Source organism: Aulonocara stuartgranti, assembly GCF_965226115.1.
Source record: "Aulonocara stuartgranti genome assembly, chromosome: 17".
Taxonomy (NCBI): Eukaryota; Metazoa; Chordata; class Actinopteri; order Cichliformes; family Cichlidae; genus Aulonocara; species Aulonocara stuartgranti.
The window spans coordinates 10,178,183-10,198,177 of record NC_138953.1 but is presented as its reverse complement, the minus strand read 5'-3'; the positions used below and the strand labels follow the sequence as shown (position 1 = coordinate 10,198,177).

At 40.8% G+C, this 19,995-nt stretch overlaps 2 protein-coding genes across 6 annotated transcripts in view; both read right to left on the bottom strand.

The window, feature by feature from the left end:
- bcar3 (BCAR3 adaptor protein, NSP family member) overlaps positions 1-19,995 on the bottom strand; it is a 96,997-nt gene that overhangs the window by 56,304 nt on the left and 20,698 nt on the right. For 3 of the 5 annotated variants that reach the window (XM_082511466.1, XM_082511467.1, XM_082511468.1), the window contains one exon: positions 10,094-10,208. In XM_082511466.1, the coding sequence (XP_082367592.1) occupies positions 10,094-10,208 (115 nt within the window). Of the gene's footprint in view, positions 1-802; positions 960-2,397; positions 2,461-10,093; positions 10,209-19,995 lie in introns of those variants that run through there. The other 2 variants (XM_082511470.1, XM_082511469.1) reach the window with 2 other exon arrangements.
- LOC309692713 (uncharacterized protein) lies at positions 12,191-19,961 on the bottom strand. Its single transcript, XM_082511486.1, has 13 exons — positions 19,912-19,961; positions 18,946-19,017; positions 18,676-18,777; positions 17,729-17,800; positions 17,459-17,560; positions 16,499-16,570; positions 16,229-16,330; positions 15,272-15,343; positions 15,002-15,103; positions 14,684-14,789; positions 13,722-13,880; positions 13,587-13,640; positions 12,191-13,154 (listed from the first exon to the last, which is right to left on the bottom strand). Exons 2-13 carry the CDS (start codon positions 19,000-19,002, stop codon positions 12,907-12,909), a joined length of 1,248 nt encoding a protein of 415 aa, XP_082367612.1. The 5' UTR covers positions 19,003-19,017; positions 19,912-19,961; the 3' UTR covers positions 12,191-12,906.

Below are 19,995 nucleotides of genomic sequence, written 5' to 3'. Positions count from 1 at the left end.
CACACAGACACACATGCCTGACTCTGTCATCATTTAGTTGGTGGCTTGCTGTTTAAAGATTGACCTCTCAGTTATGAGATCACGAGTTTCAGCCTCGACCTGTCAAAGTGATCGTGAGCAAAACAGCAAAGCGCTGTCTGATAAGAGCTTTTAATTTACAGTTTTGTTTTAAACTCACAAATCTTTTAAGTCATATGTCACAAACACATATTCATCATCTTCGTATTTAGCAACGACTAATTTTAGGTGTTGTAAAGTGTTAAGCAACGCCATCTCTGACAAGCAGCCAGATTTTTGAGTCATTTATCACATCGAGTCAGGATAAGCAAATGCTTAAGTGAGCGAGCCTAACAAGAAAAAGAAAATGATGAAAGAAATGCCGTTGGTCTTATCTTTCATATTTCGTGTAATTATTTCCTGCTGGGTTTTCCACAGCTAACACCACCAATCCCAGCAACCGCAGTTACACCCAGCGCCTTGGGATGGCAACTTATTGCTCAAAAAAAAAAATCCCAGAGTAAATTTTACTCACTGGGAGCTGTAAACAAGCAAACCAAGAGGGATGGACGGACAGACAGCTGTGAGATGAAGGGAAAGCACAGCGGCGTAGGGAGATAAACAGCAGCCAGAGAAAGAAAGTAACAAGTAGAAAAACAGACAAACGGGGGAAAAAAATTGCATTCAGAAGACGATCATAAAGATAGCTGCCTCAGCTCCGTCTCCTCTGCTGTCAACTTCCCCACATACACATTCCTACACCCCACTGCATACAAGTGTGCTCCTACAAACTTCTCATTCCTACCTGCAAGTGTGAGCTCCTCCTCAGTGTGTGATCGCTGCTCTTTTCTCTCACTTCACAAACTTATTGACTTTCATAATTTGAATGACTGACTAGCTAAAAATTGCTGACCGGCTCCTTTGGATGGGCAACAACAAGTAGCGCAGCATTGTCACAAACTCTGCCCTCCTCCTCCTCTCTTTGGGGAGTGATTTGTGAGCTCTCAGCCCCGCCTTTCATGCACTTCTGTGTTTGGGAGGAGTTTTCTTTCTCTTTTAGCAGAGTTGTCTTCTACCCCCCAGCACAGAAGAAAACTCCCACATACCCTCCTCTCCTCCATCTCCCCCTCCTCCGTATTGCCTTCACAGCCTCATATTTCATGCTCTCAACCTTTTTCTTTGGTACCTCTGACACCAACACCACCAACTAGTCTGGTACTTAAAGAAGATTTAGAGGTGACCTAATGTTGCTATTTGCAGAGAGGCTGAAAAATGTGGTCTTGGCATGAATGTTGCACGTTTGAGCAACCTAAGGCGCTCTCAAGCCTCATGGACTTTAAGCACTTTACTGATTTATGTTTCAGCTGACACTGAGTCGAGTTTAGAGTCTACTTTGGTGCATTCTTTTAACAGGAATGCTGGCAAGAATGATTAAATTTCATCTGTGAAAGAGAAGAAGCAAGAAGAAGAGCTCTCCTTGTGTCATTACATCAGGTATGAGCTCATTTTTAGCCCGTGTTGTTTGAATGTGTGTGCGGCTCTGCTCGCCAGCCCTCAGGACAACACTCTCCTGTCTTTGTGCTCCTGTTCCTCTGTATTGTCTAGAGGTGATAACACACAGACACGTGCACACATGCATGTTTATGTGTGAGTGTGTGCGTTTCCTGTCAGACAATACAATAAGCCCATCCTGCTGCGGTGAAAGCCAGGATGATCAGATGACCCACATTAGACACACACACAAAAATGCTACATACATGCATGTGTTTTGATCTCAAGTTGTTCACACTACATTTGTCAAAACTGAGGAACCTGAATATTGTTTTTAATTTCTCTTTTACCTGCAGTTCAGAGGTTTTAGGTATTCATTAATGTTCCAACATTTGGGGACACGACATTATCGCCCAGCAGGAAGAAAGGCACTAACTTTCAGTTTGTACTTTTATAAGAAGTTGCGCCTGACTTTTCAGGTTTGAAATAAAAACGAGGACACACACAAAAATTTCAGGTACCAAATCTTCTGGTTTGATTTCTAAGTGATTTAAATAATTTGTTCCTGTCTGTGTCTGATCATGCCTTCTAGTAAAATTTGGTCATAAACCATAAGAATGATAAACAAAACAATGAACATTTTTACATTTAGCTCTGTGACTCCTTTACTATAAAGGGATCAAGTGATTTCTATAACCTGGGGAAGGAGCTATAGAGAAACTGAAAGACCAAGCCAAATTACATTTGCATTTTATCCTCTATTTTGATTTTGCCTGTTAGCAGTATTTGCAGTGAGGCAGCACAACTAGTTAAAGATTTGCATTTCTTAAAAAAAACACCACAAATATTGAGTAAATCTGGTCACTAACAAATTATCTCCTTAAATTAAAAAAAAGAAACGAAACTTACTTCTTGGCCTCTTCTTGACGATGAACAGAGAGCACACTGTGAATGTTAGAGGCCAAAGCCTAGAAGCTGCTCCTGGACTCCTGCCTGCGTGGAGTGCTATTTGGAAGTAAAAGCTAAATGCATCTGAAGCAGATTTTGTTTTAAAGTGCCTTTTCACAAAGGCATGTAAAAATTCTTGGCATGTTGTACGCAAGGGTGGTATTTCCAGAAAGCAGCACGGTGAGTCAGAAGTATAATCTGTCATCATCTCCTGAATCACCTGAGCTTCCCAAAATGTGAGGGCCTGGAGTGAGGAGCAGAAGCATTATCCTTCCAAACTGAGTGGCACATGTCTTTGTGATGAAAACGCAACCACCCTTTCATCTAAGCCCACACAGAGGTGCATCTATAGTTTACGGTAAATGAGTATGTGGCAATAATGCAATGGAAAAAAAAGAGTCACAAGTCTTGTAAACTTTGATGAGGTAAAGTTGTTTTACCAATTTGAAACACCACGACATACTTGGAGTTTGGGGCTGAAATGTCACTCTAAAGCAAAACAGATTAAATTAGCACTACAATGTCTACAAAGCACCAGTGATTTCCTGCTGTTTGAAGTTTGATTGAATTTGCTGTTTCTTCTTGTTTTTGATTGCTTAAATATTAGGAAGCGTGCAACATCAAAGCTTTATCTTTTAGAAAAGTGGAGAAACAAACTGTTTACATAACTAGATTTTTTTAAAAAAAATGTTTGGAGATTACCACACCATAACAGCCATTTCCTGCACTTCCTGTTGGTGTTAGTCCTTAGCCCAAACCCTCCTTTGACACATGGACACTAAGGTAGCACACTGGAACAAAGCCTTGCTGGCACTTTGAGGTTGGCACCGTTTTTCCACCCATACACACCAGGGTGCAAGTAAACCATTAAGTAGATGGGCTTGGCGTCACTCCCAACTGAAGCTGCTTCCTGCAAAGAACAGGATCTGCTATTACAAGTTTATTACAGTCACGTCCCTCATTCTGTGGTATTCCTCTTGCTTCTCAATAGGAAGCTCTGAAGTAAAGAAAAATCAAGCATAGATTTCAACCTTTGTTCCATTTTTACTTTTCTCTCCATCAGCTCCTTATTCCTTGCTGCTCCTTTATTTTTCTTATAGCTCTGTTTACAGATGCTTGTCTTTCCATGTGTGTATTTCTGATCAGTAAACATTTCTCTGTTAATGCCACTCCTCATTCCTCCGTTGCAGCCTCAGGGTCTTAAAAAAAAAAAAAAAAAAAAGAAGGAAAAAAGAAAAGGCAGGTCTTTGGCTGAAGAATCAGTTCAGGTAGAATTAAATCTGCTGGTTTCTGACTTATGCAGTCATGGTTTCTGTGGAACAGCTACGTCAGTCAATACGTCAATTACAGCAGCTCATCAGAATCAGAATCGTGTTTATTGGCCATGTATATGTGCAGACACATACAAGGAATTTGGTTCCGGTAGATGGTGACTCTCAAGCACAGCAATGTAAATTACGCACACACACACACACACACACACACACACACACACACACACACACACACACACACACACACACACAAACTGTGTAAACCAACCATAAATAACCAATCTAAACTTATATACATAGAATACAGGATGACAGAAATGAAATGAGGTGGAATGAATACTACAGAATGTACATAAGGTGCAGTTGTAGTCTGGCAGTGGGAGCAGTGTGACAGGTCAACTGTTTAGGAGGGAGATGGCGAGGGGAAAGAAACTGTTGGGTGGTCCTGGACTGCAGTCTTCTATACCGTCTGCCAGAGGGCAGCAGATCAAAAAGTCTCTGTCCAGGGTGTGAGGGGTCTGTGATGATTTTCCCTGCCCGTTTCCTGGTTCTTGAGAGGTACAGATCCTGGACGGAGGGCAGGGGGGCGCCGATGATCCTTTCTGCTGCCCGTACAGTCCGCTGCAGTCTGCTCCTGTCCTGTTTAGTGGCTGCTCCATACCAGACTGTGATGGAGGAGCACAGGACGGACTCAATGACCACAGTGTAGAACTGGATTAGCAGCTCCTTTGGAAGACTGTAGGGTTAGGGGTTGTCTCAGGAAGTAAATCCTCTTCTGGGTCTTTCTGAGGATGGAGTTGATGTTGGTCTCCCACTTCAGGTCCTGGGAGATGGTTGTACCCAGGAACTTGAAGATCTTCACAGTCGACACAGGGCTGTCTGATATGGTGAGGGGGCGCAGAGTTGAGGGATGTCTCCTGAAGTCCACTGTCATCTCTACAGTCTTAAGAGTGTTCAGCTTCAGATTGTGCTGACTGCACCAGAGTACCAGCCGCTCAACTTCCTGCTGGTATGTGGACTCATCACCATCCTGAATGTGGCCAATGACAGTGGTGTCATCTGCAAACACATTTATGTATAATGTGTTCCATAAAGATTGCTACGTGCAATCTTTAGTCATTTATTGAATGTGTTCATAAAAAAGGACCAAATACAGTGTTATTCACACTGTCATAGTTACAATGACATTGATCTATGATTCATTCAATCATAATAAAACACACCTAACTCAAAGAATAAACCAGTGCCGTCTATACATAACAGACAACTTAAAGAACTTATGTTAAATTGTATATAGGGCCATCTTTGTGTACTGTGTTACGAGCAGGCTATCACAAAAGAAAAAACAAACAAACAAATAAATAAAACAAATCCTTTAGTTGAAGCTACAAAAATGGCAAAAGGAGAAGTGACAGACCTAAAAACCATCTACATGAAATGAACAGTATCTGAACATCATGTCCTTAAAAAACAGGAAATAATCCAGCAAAGACCTGACACAGGACCTGAGCGATGCATGTGCTCTTTCCATTCCCCTGCTACTCACCTCATCAGAAACAGTCTCAGTGGAAGGGTGGCTGTCAAGAAGCCATTACTGAGGAAGGGAAATGGAGAGAAAAGGCTGAGGTATGCCAAATTACACAAGAACTGGACTGAAACTCAGTTTCAACAGCCCTTATGTAGTGATGGATCCACATTTAAAATGTTTAGTTCAAATCGTCACGAACATACACAGAGGAGGGAGCCAACACCCAAAGAGGAACTTTGAAATGCCCTTCAAGAAGCCTGGAGAACTATTCCTGAAGAGTAAATACAGAAATTAGGAGAAAGCTTGCCTAAGAAAGTTCGGGCAGAGTTGAATAAAGATGTTCATACCAAACACTGATCTAGCTGTACAAACGCCATTTTTTCCTTTATATAGTGCAATTCCAAAAAAGTTTGCAGAATAAATCCTAGTTCTCCTCGCAAAATATAAAGAAATGAAGAGTGGCTTTGTTTTTCAGAAAAGGACAAACATGGTCATTTGTTAAGATGGTTAAAATAGTGAATGTTTAATTTCACAGGACCTCGAGCGGTTTTCACAACGTGACACTGACATGGAAGCATATAGCAGCAGTGTTGGACAGATTCCAGAAGTACATAAGGAACATTTTAAAGTTTACTTTTTCTCCAAGAATTCGACCATTTGGATAAATCTGGGAGCTAGATATTCCCTGTTTTGACATTTGTGAGATAAGAGCAGAATTGTTGACAGCTGAGTTTGTGTTACTGACACATGCAGACAGAAACAGGAAGATGTTTATAGTACACTTAGTATTAACTGAAGGTCATGTTGATGAGTCTATCACCTTCACAAGGGAGATTAACCAGCCTGAAGCCCGGCACCGAGAATTATCTAATATTTAGTACGAAGAATGTCTGTGAGGTAAACTCAGTGCACGCATCTTGTGTTTTTACATAAACTGTATGTGATGTGCACTGAGAATCTGCAGGTCTCCACTGCGAACTGCGCCAGATTCTGTTTAAAAAGACTTGATTTGGTTCTTGTTCTACTCCCTGCTGTTCGTAACAAAGTCACAGTTTCTTCCAAATTGTAAATCGAGGTCAAGTCTCATTAAGTCACATTCATGCTGTCCCTTCCTCTCTCTCATTGTGATCAAATACAAAAAGCAGCAGCAAACAAAGTGAAATCTCATTTACGCTAACATTACATGTCCGTCTAGAACTATGTCTCTTACCATGAGGATGTTACTTTGATGCACACCAGCTGCATACGTTGCTGTCCAAACTAACCCCTGAAGCATCAATGCTCCCTTCAGCAGCCTCCCAAAACAAGACAGTGTCTGCAACACAACTAAAGTTGCTTATAAATGCACAGAGGAACATGACAAATAGTCCAAGACAGGTAGTCCTGACAGGAGTGAACAGCGAGGTGAGGCACACGAAAAAACAGCCTGATTCAGAGGACGTAATAGATCTACTGTCAGACACTGCTGCATCAACAGTCACATTTCAAATATTTGGTTGTAGTGTTTACAGTACAGCCTCTACTTTTGTTGCTGCTTATTTGGCAAGTAGTGACCAGGTAGGGCGAGGAAGCTCAAAGATGGCGACTCATTATGTAAAACCATCCATGCAGCTAGGTACACATTGAGCGTGTTCAAGTGCATCACCTTGAAAATATTTAGCACATGACTGGAATTTGAACTTGAAAGATGAAAAGAGCACACACAGTCCTGTTACTTTCAGAGTACAGCGCTGATTCGATAAACCTGAGTGCTGTAAACCACAGTCCTGAAAGGAATATAAAAGTATTCATTAATATGTGCTTATGTACACCTTGATGCTTCCCATGCTGATGCCACGGTATTATCACATAATGCTAATGAATGTGGTTATAAACTGAAATTAAACCTATATGCAAAGAAAAAAACAAAACCCCAAAAAACCTCTCAAGCAACTACCGAGCTCAGGTATTTAAACATGGAATTTTAACACAGCATACACAGAATAGCCTCAATGACACAAACAGCTGTAACAAAACAGTGCCTCAAAATAAAATGCCTCAAATATGTGAGGCATGAGCATGCATGTGGGGGTTTTACTGATGCCTCCTATTTCACCCTCTAAATGCTCTAATTAGAACATCTCTTCTTCTCCACTGCTTTTTAATACCTGCTGTTAAGGAAAGTACCTGCTGCACACATGCCTGTGGGTGGGTGCACACACACACACACACACACACACACACACACACACACACACACACACACACACACACACACACACACACACACACCAATAAAAAAGTAATATGATGAAATTAATATATGCCTGAATGCAGTCTGTGAGTTCACGTTATATTCTTAAGAAAAAAAAATTATGTATCTCTGTTGGGACCAAAAATTGGAATGTTGCTATACCAACTAACAGCCCTTATGAGGACAAAATGCTCGTGCCCACGAATTTAAAGGCATTTTTGAGACCCAAAATGTAGTTTTAGTGTCAAGGTTACAGTTAGGCTAAACCTGACCGTAACCTAAGGGTTAGAGTAAGCGGCTAAGGAAGGCACTATGTCAATTAGATGTCCCACTAAGATATGAAAACGCAGTGTGTGTGTGTCTGTGTGTGTAAGAGAGATGCTATTAGCTGAACAAAACTGGACTCTGTGATAATGATAAGCTTGGCAGCCTGCCAGGCAGACAAATAATACCACAGTAGTTGGTGACTGAGTGATTTCCACCAGAGGCCATTTATCTCAGCAGCAGTCGTCAGCCTGTAGGCCAGGTCTCCAACAGTGGTCACGCAGTGATCCCAGGAATGTGAAAATAAATGTTTTTATAAGGGGTGAGCTGTAATGATAGGTAAACTGCTCATTATATGCCTCGTCTACATATCTGGCATCAGTGCTCCAGTTTCACTCACAGGTAATGACAACTTGTCAATGAATAAAATAAAATAATAATAATAATGATAATAAAAAAAAAGAGTTTCCACTATTTGTAAATATAAGTCATGAAATCTAGCAATGATAGTTATAATTCATATAATGAGGTAAGGAATACTGGAATATGTTTAAATTAAAACATTAAAGTCCACAGCTTTTCCATCAGTATTTCGTTTTCTTTCGTTGCAATTTAACTTTTAAAAATGTATTTATTTGTAATTCAGTGATCCTGAGCATTTTGTGGCTTATAATATTTTTGGGAAAACGAATGATGACAAAAAGGAAATATCCTTATTATTGGTGTTATTACTATTCATGCACATGGTGAGAGGTACTGTTTTGTTGTTGTTTATTAGTCATATTGTTTGTCATGTTTGTTTGTAAGTACACATAAATTCAGGTACAGATGTTTTGGTAAATCACTGATTTGTACATTAATTTTTCATAGGCATGAATTATACACAGATTTGTGCCCACGCGCTGTTAGTAAATGAGGCCCATTGTTTCAGTCTTGTGGTTCATTTTGAAAACCTATACGATGCTGCCATGTTTCTTTTAGAAAGAAGAGGTTTTCTGATGGACACACTTTCAAACAAGCCAGACTTTTTCAGTCTTTTTCCAACTGTGCCATCATGAACTTTAACATGTTAACTGAGGCCTCACAGTCTGAAATGTTGCTCTTGGGTTTTTTGCAATTTCTCTGAGCATTTCATGTTTTGACCTGAACATTGTGTTAACACACAGTTATATGGTCCAGACCAGCAAACTACCAAAGCCTCTGTCTTCATAAGGCACCTGGCTGCTAGATTCCCTCTTAATTCCTGTGGAAGCACATTTCACAGGACTGTACAGAGTCCAGTTTCAAGTTACTTTCTTTGTACCCGTTTGTAGATTTGGTCTGCAGTTAGTAGGTCATCCATCCTCATTCATGCACATTTTCAAAATAAACCCAGGCAACACAACAGATATGCATAGTAAAACATACTGAAAAAGGAAAAAGAAATACCTTACTGCTAAATGACCAGCAGTAAAACCAAACTTCCACAAAACCTAAATTATGCCAAACCAGATGCAGAAAGTCAAATGTTTTTATACTTACTGTAACTTGAGGTCTCTTTGTTTGCGTGTTTTGTTTTTTAGACACTTCATACCAGATGGGTTTGCAAATTGCTAGGTTTACTATGAGACAGGAGGAGACTCTTTATAGTCCCTGCTTCCTCTTAACAACTTCAGAAAGTCTGGCTCCTGAAAAATGTTCAGAAGTTCAGCCAAGAAAGACACTGTGGGTTGTTTTTTTTTTTGTAAGTGATGCAGCGGGCGCAGTGTGTTGATCACAAAGTGGCTATTTTGCCCCAAGTTTGCATCTTCTGATTATGCCTGCTGTTGTGCATGTATGATAACATGTAGCAACAGCCAACAAGATCCACTACAATTATTTAGTGACTTTACTTATACAGCAGTCACCAAGACAACAGCTAGATTTCACTTTATAATGCATGGGAACCAGAGCAAACAAAGCAGTCTGTCACGAACACACTAAAAAGCACATCCACGCATGCATACATGCACACCTCCAAAAGTGATTAAACCCAGCAGGAGTGCAGGCCTCAGCACTCTTCTCCCTAGTTGCTGACAGTTTTGGTTCACATGCTTTGTGTGTGTGTGTGTGTGTGTGTGTGTGTGTGTGTGTGTGTGTGTGTGTGTGTGTGTGCGAGAGAGAGAGACAGCATTATCCTGAGTAAGATAACCCCCTCCACCAGCGACCCCCAGGCACAAGCAAGTCTTTACATGACACTAATGCTTCTGTCTCTGTCTAGTCGCTGGGCACACCAGGAATCAAATCAAACACAGATCCAGAATCAACAACTTGATGGAAAAGATCAGGTAAGATAAAAAGTGTTTAGGCATCCGGCAGCGTGTTGGAGTGCAAGAGTACCTCTCCTCCTCTCTCGCTCTTGAAGGAGGCGTAGAGAAGTAAGAAGGTGCAGGCGGTGGAGGTGATTGTGGACTCCAAGCACCAAGAGGTCATACTCTGTGAGGTGAAGCAGATCCTGGAAAATATAAGCAAACAAAAACGTGCATGTAAAATCAACCTGCTCTAGAAATAGTGTTGGATACTGTATCTTAAAAATAAATACTAAACCGCTGAAATGTTTCAAACTACCACAGGCTACGAAGTTCTGTGGAGCAGTCGACAGCTTTCAGCAACTTTCTGCTCAGCGTTTCAGTTTGTTGTTGGGGCAAATTAACCCTAGAAACTGCATCCTTTAATTCAAGGTGTACAAAACAAACAAAGCTGCATTTAACCATCGTGAAGTTAAATAGTCTGCATGTTTTACTGTGAGATGATGTCTGGATCATAGATGTGAATTCATTTTTTCAAATAAAAATAACAGTTTAAAAATATACTATGTTGTCCCTGTATCGTATCAGTTACATATTGGGTTCAAATAAGCTGTGTCCCAGCCTACAGTAAAGCATTGACTTATGGTTTTACTGATATTTACACTTTTTAAAACACAGGTTTTGCATAAACTGAGTCTAGAGGACTCATTGGACCCTCACACAACTAAAATTTCATCTCAGTTTGAACAGAGTTTCATTTTCAGATAGAAGACAAACATGGTTTTTGCTGGGTTGGGCTACAACATACCTGCAGCATACCATTAACGCAAAAATATAATTCCCAGTTAATGCATCCAAACCAATCTAACAGACCTGCCGTCAATTCTGAAATGAATCTCCTACATTGTCATTTTTTTGGTCAACATTGTGAAAAAGGCAACTGTGGCAGGAATGAGGCATGGCGTGACCACAATTCTGCATTCTCCAACATATTTTTTTTACGGTTGCGTTCTAACACACTTCCACGGCTGCAGCTCCCTAGCTGCCAGCCACACATACCCACAAAGACAACATGACAGGACCCTACACCAAGCTGGCGAGGCGTGACTGTGATGCCGTGCAGGTGCGTCCGCCTTCCCTGCCGCAACAATTCTACTTGTGGTTTTACTGAGGTCATAGTGGGTGGTGCTGGGGTACTGAGCAGCAGTATTTTTACAGTCTGTAATATTTTGATCCTTTTGTCTGTTAGAGAAAAGTCAAAAAGCAAAACCATTTCTGCCACTTTTAACTGGATTTTAACTATTCCAATACTTATTTAAAGGCTCTTATTGTCATTCCAGCAAATATTCGCATGAGGTGAAATTGTATTTTGCACTCAGGTGCTTGTTAAGCCCAACAACAAGAATAAAACACATCAAGAGCAATAAATACAAAAATACTGGCAGGCACCAGTGCTGCCCCTCAGCCTACTAATAGATGCACGTATGATATATATTTGAAGATCCTAGATGACTTCCATCTTGAGTTATGGCATTCACAAGATTTTCAGAAAGCAGTGCATAATAAAAAGGCTGAGACCACAAGTGACCTCTTATCTTCCAAAGTGTCATCTCCACCTCTCATCCTGCTGCTGTCATTACACTGTCTTAACACACACCCTGCCACACTTCCACACTCGCTGTGTTATTAACTTACATGACCTTTGAAGTAGAGACCTACCAAATCTTTGAACCATAACCCAACCTTCTATAGTACGCTTGTAACCAAACGGAAAAAAGAAACCCACCCAAAAAACCCCCACAACACACACAGACATGTACATGTGACACAGTGTGTCATCACACGCTGCTGACTCAGACCAAGGGCTTTTTGTTCTGATTGCTCAACAATATGACTATTCTCATGGCTCATGACAAACACTGCTCTATTTAGACTCTGAGCATGCAGTGGGCACCCATGAATGTAAACACACACAGACAAATTAAAATCACAGTGAAAGGGCGCACAAGCACACTGCAAGTAAGAAACTGCTCACCTGCATCCACAAGTAGCCAAATACATGCACACAAACAAACTCTGCCTCATCCGTGCACAAAAGTGCACACAAAGGAGGAAACGGTTTAAAAAAAATAACCCTGAATGGGAAAAAACACACACACACACACACACACACACACACGGGTCTATGTGGTATGGCGGGACTATACTACGTCAATCCGCCCGGTGGTGGTTTAAGTGGACTACCCTTTTGAAAGGACTTAGAGCCAAGGGAGCGAGGTTAAAGTGTTCGAAAAAATCTGAAAAAAATTTGGGTCACTTCAGACCTCATACACTCCCTATAGAAGTCTAGATACACTGATACACACCAACCAGACTCTATTGTGTTTTCTGGAGACATTGTCCACTTGACAACAATGTGTTTTATGAGGTCCAAAAAAAGCAATATTGGGTCTTTAAAGGGACAATGATGTAATATTTAAATAGCTCATCATTACCATGAATACACATCTGACAGGACACAGGATTACTGGAACATCATTTTATTAGTGTTCTTGGATCTGAACATTAATTTTAACCATAAATAAAAAAAGAAATCTATGGACAAAAATGCCCACGCTTCCCACAGAAATATAAAAATATAGAAAACAGAAAAATTAAAAACATTTAAAATGAATTTTAATAGTTTAAAGGTAAATATTAAGGGGAGAAAATATGCATTTATAATTTTTTATTTTAAATATAACCCGTCAAAAAAAACCCTAAATAAATTAAATGTAAAAATTATGAAATACAAACTACTTCTGTATTTAACAAGAACTTTTTTTTCTTTAAACAGAACATCAGTGTTAACAACAATTGGCAATCTGACCAAGATGTAAAACCACAGCTCTCTAAACAGTTATTTTAGTTCATTTTTTTCTGCCTTTTTGCAGTTAATCCTCTGTTTCTTACAAAATCTCTTATGTTTTGAACTGTTCTTCCTGCCAACACCGGATCTTCTACCAATTTGCAATGACTGCATTCATTTTTGGTGGCTAGTTTCCCTTCGTTTATGTGGTCTTTCAAATGCCTCATCACTGCAGCAACCTCAGCCTTGGACCACATGTTTTTGGGAGCTCTTCGGGAATTGTGGGATTGAGCAGCATTTTTCTCTGGAAGATATATAAAGTAGTAGTAGTTAAAACAAACAAAAAACCAAACAAAAAAAACAAAAAACATTTGCTTGTTAAAAGAATGGATGCTACCCTGTACTAACTTCTGAAATGTGTTGCTACCATCAATATCAAAACGAGCTAAAATTCTGTTTGAAAATTTATCAAATTTCTAAAATGAGACAACATTTAGTGTTCCGCTGTGAATAAAAGACTGAATAAAAAGTTGAATAAAAGTCTCTTGATGCATGCTCAATCATCCAGGTAAGTAAATCCCAAAACGTTGATTCTGTTAATCTGGACGTAGCGTTTTCAGTGGGAGAAACATTTTGTCACTCATCCAAGTGACTTTTTGCCACCACTCTGCAGTTTGCCATATGTTGCAAAGTGATGAAACAATAATAAGCTTCGAGAACCAACTGCACCCCTTACCTTCAGAGGGAGCAGCAGTCTCACTTGCTGCAGGCATTGTGAGTAGTCCTTCATCTGCTGATTACACAATTTGATTAAGTTTTAATATTTGTAACAAACATTTTATCCACAGAAACCAAGCTAGTGGTAACTTACCACAATCTACAGTGTCTTGGGGCTGCGCTGTGTTTGTGGAATCAGCTACTGCATGTACAGGCTCACTGGTGCCACACGCCGACATTGTGAGTGATGTGTCATCATCATCTGATTCACTCTCACTGTCCTTTGTTTCAGCATCACTTAATGCAATTTCATCTGAGAAATTGTGGGGGAAAAAAACCAAAAAAACCAAACACATACAACCCCCCCAAAAACCTCACATTAACAACGAGATATGACAAAAAACAGAGCAAATACTGGAAATTATAGTACATAGTTTTACTATTTAAGGCCTGCTGCTGGGTTGTTGCCCTCCTATGGCCTACTCCACATCCAGGTAGCACCTCCATGCTCTGGACACTACACTAACAGACACAGCAAACCTTCTTGCCACAGCTCACATTGATGTGCTACGCTAGATGAGCTGCACTACCTGAGCCACTTGTGTGGGTTGTAGACTGTCTCATGCTACCACTAAAATGAAATCACCGCCAGCATTCAAAAGTGACCATAACATCAGCCAGAAAGAATAAGTGCTGAGAAGTGGTCTGTGGTCACCACCTGCAGAACCAGTCCTTTATTATGGTGAATTGACTATAATTTCCACTTGTTGTCTACTCTATTTGCAAAACAGCATGTGAAACTGGTTGTCAGTGTTACTTCCTAAGTGAACAGTTTGATATAACAGAAGTGTGACTGACTTGGAGTAACATCGCATTGTTTAAGTGTTCCCTTTATTATTTTGAGCAGTTTATGTTATGGAATGGGGAATTGAGGACAATCCCAAGTATACCATTTTTACAAGGTCCTGCACCAATGAGGTAATACTACATTTCTTTAATTAGACGTGACCACCCATTAATTAAAAAGGGAGCAGTGTTCATTTCAGCTAGTCTTAACTTGTTGAACTCCATTAATGCTTTTTACTATATAATGTACCTATTCACTAAATGTCTCACCTTTGCACTTATAGCCAAGCCACTTGAGGGAGGAAACCAGTCCCACACACTGAATGCACTTGTCCAAAGATGATATTGTTGTGCACACCAGACGATGATTGTGACACTGTTAGCAAAATATTGCAACATTTATTTGTTTTGGACAGTTGGAAAGGTGAGGTGTTTTCAATTCAGTTGCAGATATCAACTAATAAACTTCGTCCATGTAAATCACATCACACCCAGGTGACTGCCAAACACACACACACACAGCATCCATAAAGAATGATGATAGATTAAATTATTAGTTCATTAAGTGGTACACTGGATTATATTTACCCTTTCAGGCTCTGGATGTTTCAGGTCCAGATCATTGTTTGGAAAGCTGTTTGGTTGCGGCTTTAGGCAGCTCACAGTCTTCTGAATCTGGCTGGTCTCAGTCTTCGTGTGTAACAGATAGAGAATGAAGACAAAAGAACAGTAATCTGACAGTTACTAAAAATGCATCACTCAAGAGGATGAATAAACCATTTCACTATCGGCAAATAGCGTAAGGTACACATCGTGCATGAGAAACATTCATTAAAATCTGTCCTAGGTCAATGTTACCTCTTCAAAATCTTGCACTGAAGAAGAATGCATGGCTTCTGAGCCTTGCTGAGGCATTTCTTCATCAAGATCCTGCAACAAAGAAAAGATGGCACAAAGATTAGACCAAGTGCTCTTCTTGCAACTGTACTGGGCAGGCCTGTGCTTCTGTTTTTAATTTGCATGTGTGTGTGTGTGTGTGGGGGGGGGGGGGGGGGGGGGGGGCTTTCCACTCAAGAAATGTTTTCTTCTGAAAAAAATACTGGCTACAATAATTAACAACTGATTCCTTTGCAATCATCCATCCTCTTCCACTTATCCTTATCAGGATTGTGGGGTAGCAGTTTTGGGGCCTATACCAGCTACCATAGGGCAGTACAACCTGGACAGATCACCAGTCTAACATGGAAGGACAAGCATTTGCATTCACACCAAAGGGCAGTTTTGAATCACCAGTTAACCTAACCCCATAAGCTACATCTTTGGACTGTGGGAAGAAGCCAGAGTACACAGCCAGAGAGAGCCCATGCACTAAAGCAGTAAAAAGTGCCTAAAACAAGTTAAGAAGTTGTATAGTACTATCTATCTTAATGTTCAAGCCTGAGTTTCAAAAAATTTCAACATAGAAACAAAGCACATGCAGTCAGTTCTGCATGCTGTAGGTCAAACTGTCAAGACATACGAGAAGACCCCTCCTAAAACCAGAGTGATGTCACCATGAAGCAAACTTTGACGGAGTCCCCCAATAACAGTGTGGTCCTCCTAAGTCACATTTGGGTGGTTAACACACACACACACACACACTCAGATGTTATCCAGACTTGCACTTTGAAACAATGAAAAGGACCTACAAGCCACGGTCCATGTAAATCACATCACACCCAGGTGACAGCCAAACACACACACACACAGCATCCATAAAGAATGATGATAGATTAAATTATTAGTTCATTAAGTGGTACACTGGATTATATTTACCCTTTCAGGCTCTGGATGTTTCAGGTCCAGATCATTGTTTGGAAAGCTGTTTGGTTGCGGCTTTAGGCAGCTCACAGTCTTCTGAATCTGGCTGGTCTCAGTCTTCGTGTGTAACAGATAGAGAATGAAGACAAAAGAACAGTAATCTGACAGTTACTAAAAATGCATCACTCAAGAGGATGAATAAACCATTTCACTATCGGCAAATAGCGTAAGGTACACATCGTGCATGAGAAACATTCATTAAAATCTGTCCTAGGTCAATGTTACCTCTTCAAAATCTTGTACTGAAGAAGAATGCATGGCTTCTGAGCCTTGCTGAGGCATTTCTTCATCAAGATCCTGCAACAAAGAAAAGATGGCACAAAGATTAGACCAAGTGCTCTTCTTGCAACTGTACTGGGCAGGCCTGTGCTTCTGTTTTTAATTTGCATGTGTGTGTGTGTGTGTGTGTGTGTGTGTGTGGGGGGGGGGGGGCTTTCCACTCAAGAAATGTTTTCTTCTGAAAAAAATACTGGCTACAATAATTAACAACTGATTCCTTTGCAATCATCCATCCTCTTCCACTTATCCTTATCAGGATTGTGGGGTAGCAGTTTTGGGGCCTATACCAGCTACCATAGGGCAGTACAACCTGGACAGATCACCAGTCTAACATGGAAGGACGAGCATTTGCATTCACACCAAAGGGCAGTTTTGAATCACCAGTTAACCTAACCCCATAAGCTACATCTTTGGACTGTGGGAAGAAGCCAGAGTACACAGCCAGAGAGAGCCCATGCACTAAAGCAGTAAAAAGTGCCTAAAACAAGTTAAGAAGTTGTATAGTACTATCTATCTTAATGTTCAAGCCTGAGTTTCAAAAAATTTCAACATAGAAACAAAGCACATGCAGTCAGTTCTGCATGCTGTAGGTCAAACTGTCAAGACATACGAGAAGACCCCTCCTAAAACCAGAGTGATGTCACCATGAAGCAAACTTTGACGGAGTCCCCCAATAACAGTGTGGTCCTCCTAAGTCACATTTGGGTGGTTAACACACACACACACACACACTCAGATGTTATCCAGACTTGCACTTTGAAACAATGAAAAGGACCTACAAGCCACGGTCCATGTAAATCACATCACACCCAGGTGACAGCCAAACACACACACACACAGCATCCATAAAGAATGATGATAGATTAAATTATTAGTTCATTAAGTGGTACACTGGATTATATTTACCCTTTCAGGCTCTGGATGTTTCAGGTCCAGATCATTGTTTGGAAAGCTGTTTGGTTGCGGCTTTAGGCAGCTCACAGTCTTCTGAATCTGGCTGGTCTCAGTCTTCGTGTGTAACAGATAGAGAATGAAGACAAAAGAACAGTAATCTGACAGTTACTAAAAATGCATCACTCAAGAGGATGAATAGACCATTTCACTATCGGCAAATAGCGTAAGGTACACATCGTGCATGAGAAACATTCATTAAAATCTGTCCTAGGTCAATGTTACCTCTTCAAAATCTTGCACTGAAGAAGAATGCATGGCTTCTGAGCCTTGCTGAGGCATTTCTTCATCAAGATCCTGCAACAAAGAAAAGATGGCACAAAGATTAGACCAAGTGCTCTTCTTGCAACTGTACTGGGCAGGCCTGTGCTTCTGTTTTTAATTTGCATGTGTGTGTGTGTGTGTGTGTGTGGGGGGGGGGGGGGGGCTTTCCACTCAAGAAATGTTTTCTTCTGAAAAAAATACTGGCTACAATAATTAACAACTGATTCCTTTGCAATCATCCATCCTCTTCCACTTATCCTTATCAGGATTGTGGGGTAGCAGTTTTGGGGCCTATACCAGCTACCATAGGGCAGTACAACCTGGACAGATCACCAGTCTAACATGGAAGGACAAGCATTTGCATTCACACCAAAGGGCAGTTTTGAATCACCAGTTAACCTAACCCCATAAGCTACATCTTTGGACTGTGGGAAGAAGCCAGAGTACACAGCCAGAGAGAGCCCATGCACTAAAGCAGTAAAAAGTGCCTAAAACAAGTTAAGAAGTTGTATAGTACTATCTATCTTAATGTTCAAGCCTGAGTTTCAAAAAATTTCAACATAGAAACAAAGCACATGCAGTCAGCTCTGCATGCTGTAGGTCAAACTGTCAAGACATACGAGAAGACCCCTCCTAAAACCAGAGTGATGTCACCATGAAGCAAACTTTGACGGAGTCCCCCAATAACAGTGTGGTCCTCCTAAGTCACATTTGGGTGGTTAACACACACACACTCAGATGTTATCCAGACTTGCACTTTGAAACAATGAAAAGGACCTACAAGCCACGGTCCATGTAAATCACATCACACCCAGGTGACTGCCAAACACACACACACACAGCATCCATAAAGAATGATGATAGATTAAATTATTAGTTCATTAAGTGGTACACTGGATTATATTTACCCTTTCAGGCTCTGGATGTTTCAGGTCCAGATCATTGTTTGGAAAGCTGTTTGGTTGCAGCTTTAGGCAGCTCACAGTCTTCTGAATCTGGCTGGTCTCAGTCTTCGTGTGTAACAGATAGAGAATGAAGACAAAAGAACAGTAATCTGACAGTTACTAAAAATGCATCACTCAAGAGGATGAATAAACCATTTCACTATCGGCAAATAGCGTAAGGTACACATCGTGCATGAGAAACATTCATTAAAATCTGTCCTAGGTCAATGTTACCTCTTCAAAATCTTGCACTGAAGAAGAATGCATGGCTTCTGAGCCTTGCTGAGGCATTTCTTCATCAAGATCCTGCAACAAAGAAAAGATGGCACAAAGATTAGACCAAGTGCTCTTCTTGCAACTGTACTGGGCAGGCCTGTGCTTCTGTTTTTAATTTGCATGTGTGTGTGTGTGTGTGTGTGTGTGGGGGGGGGGGGGGGGGGGGGGGGGCTTTCCACTCAAGAAATGTTTTCTTCTGAAAAAAATACTGGCTACAATAATTAACAACTGATTCCTTTGCAATCATCCATCCTCTTCCACTTATCCTTATCAGGATTGTGGGGTAGCAGTTTTGGGGCCTATACCAGCTACCATAGGGCAGTACAACCTGGACAGATCACCAGTCTAACATGGAAGGACAAGCATTTGCATTCACACCAAAGGGCAGTTTTGAATCACCAGTTAACCTAACCCCATAAGCTACATCTTTGGACTGTGGGAAGAAGCCAGAGTACACAGCCAGAGAGAGCCCATGCACTAAAGCAGTAAAAAGTGCCTAAAACAAGTTAAGAAGTTGTATAGTACTATCTATCTTAATGTTCAAGCCTGAGTTTCAAAAAATTTCAACATAGAAACAAAGCACATGCAGTCAGTTCTGCATGCTGTAGGTCAAACTGTCAAGACATACGAGAAGACCCCTCCTAAAACCAGAGTGATGTCACCATGAAGCAAACTTTGACGGAGTCCCCCAATAACAGTGTGGTCCTCCTAAGTCACATTTGGGTGGTTAACACACACACACACACACACTCAGATGTTATCCAGACTTGCACTTTGAAACAATGAAAAGGACCTACAAGCCACGGTCCATGTAAATCACATCACACCCAGGTGACAGCCAAACACACACACACACAGCATCCATAAGGAATGATGATAGATTAAATTATTAGTTCATTAAGTGGTACACTGGATTATATTTACCCTTTCAGGCTCTGGATGTTTCAGGTCCAGATCATTGTTTGGAAAGCTGTTTGGTTGCGGCTTTAGGCAGCTCAGTCTTCTGAA

Excerpts from the sequence above, each read along its gene's own strand:
- LOC309692713 (XM_082511486.1), bottom strand. The coding sequence starts at position 19,002 with ATGCCTCAGCAAGGCTCAGAAGCCATGCATTCTTCTTCAGTGCAAGAT. Across the intron at positions 15,104-15,271 it reads CAGTGCAAGATTTTGAAGAG|ACTGAGACCAGCCAGATTCA; the intron begins GTAACATTGACC and ends TTACACACGAAG. Across the intron at positions 13,155-13,586 it reads GACTGCTGCTCCCTCTGAAG|AGAAAAATGCTGCTCAATCC; the intron begins GTAAGGGGTGCA and ends TATATCTTCCAG.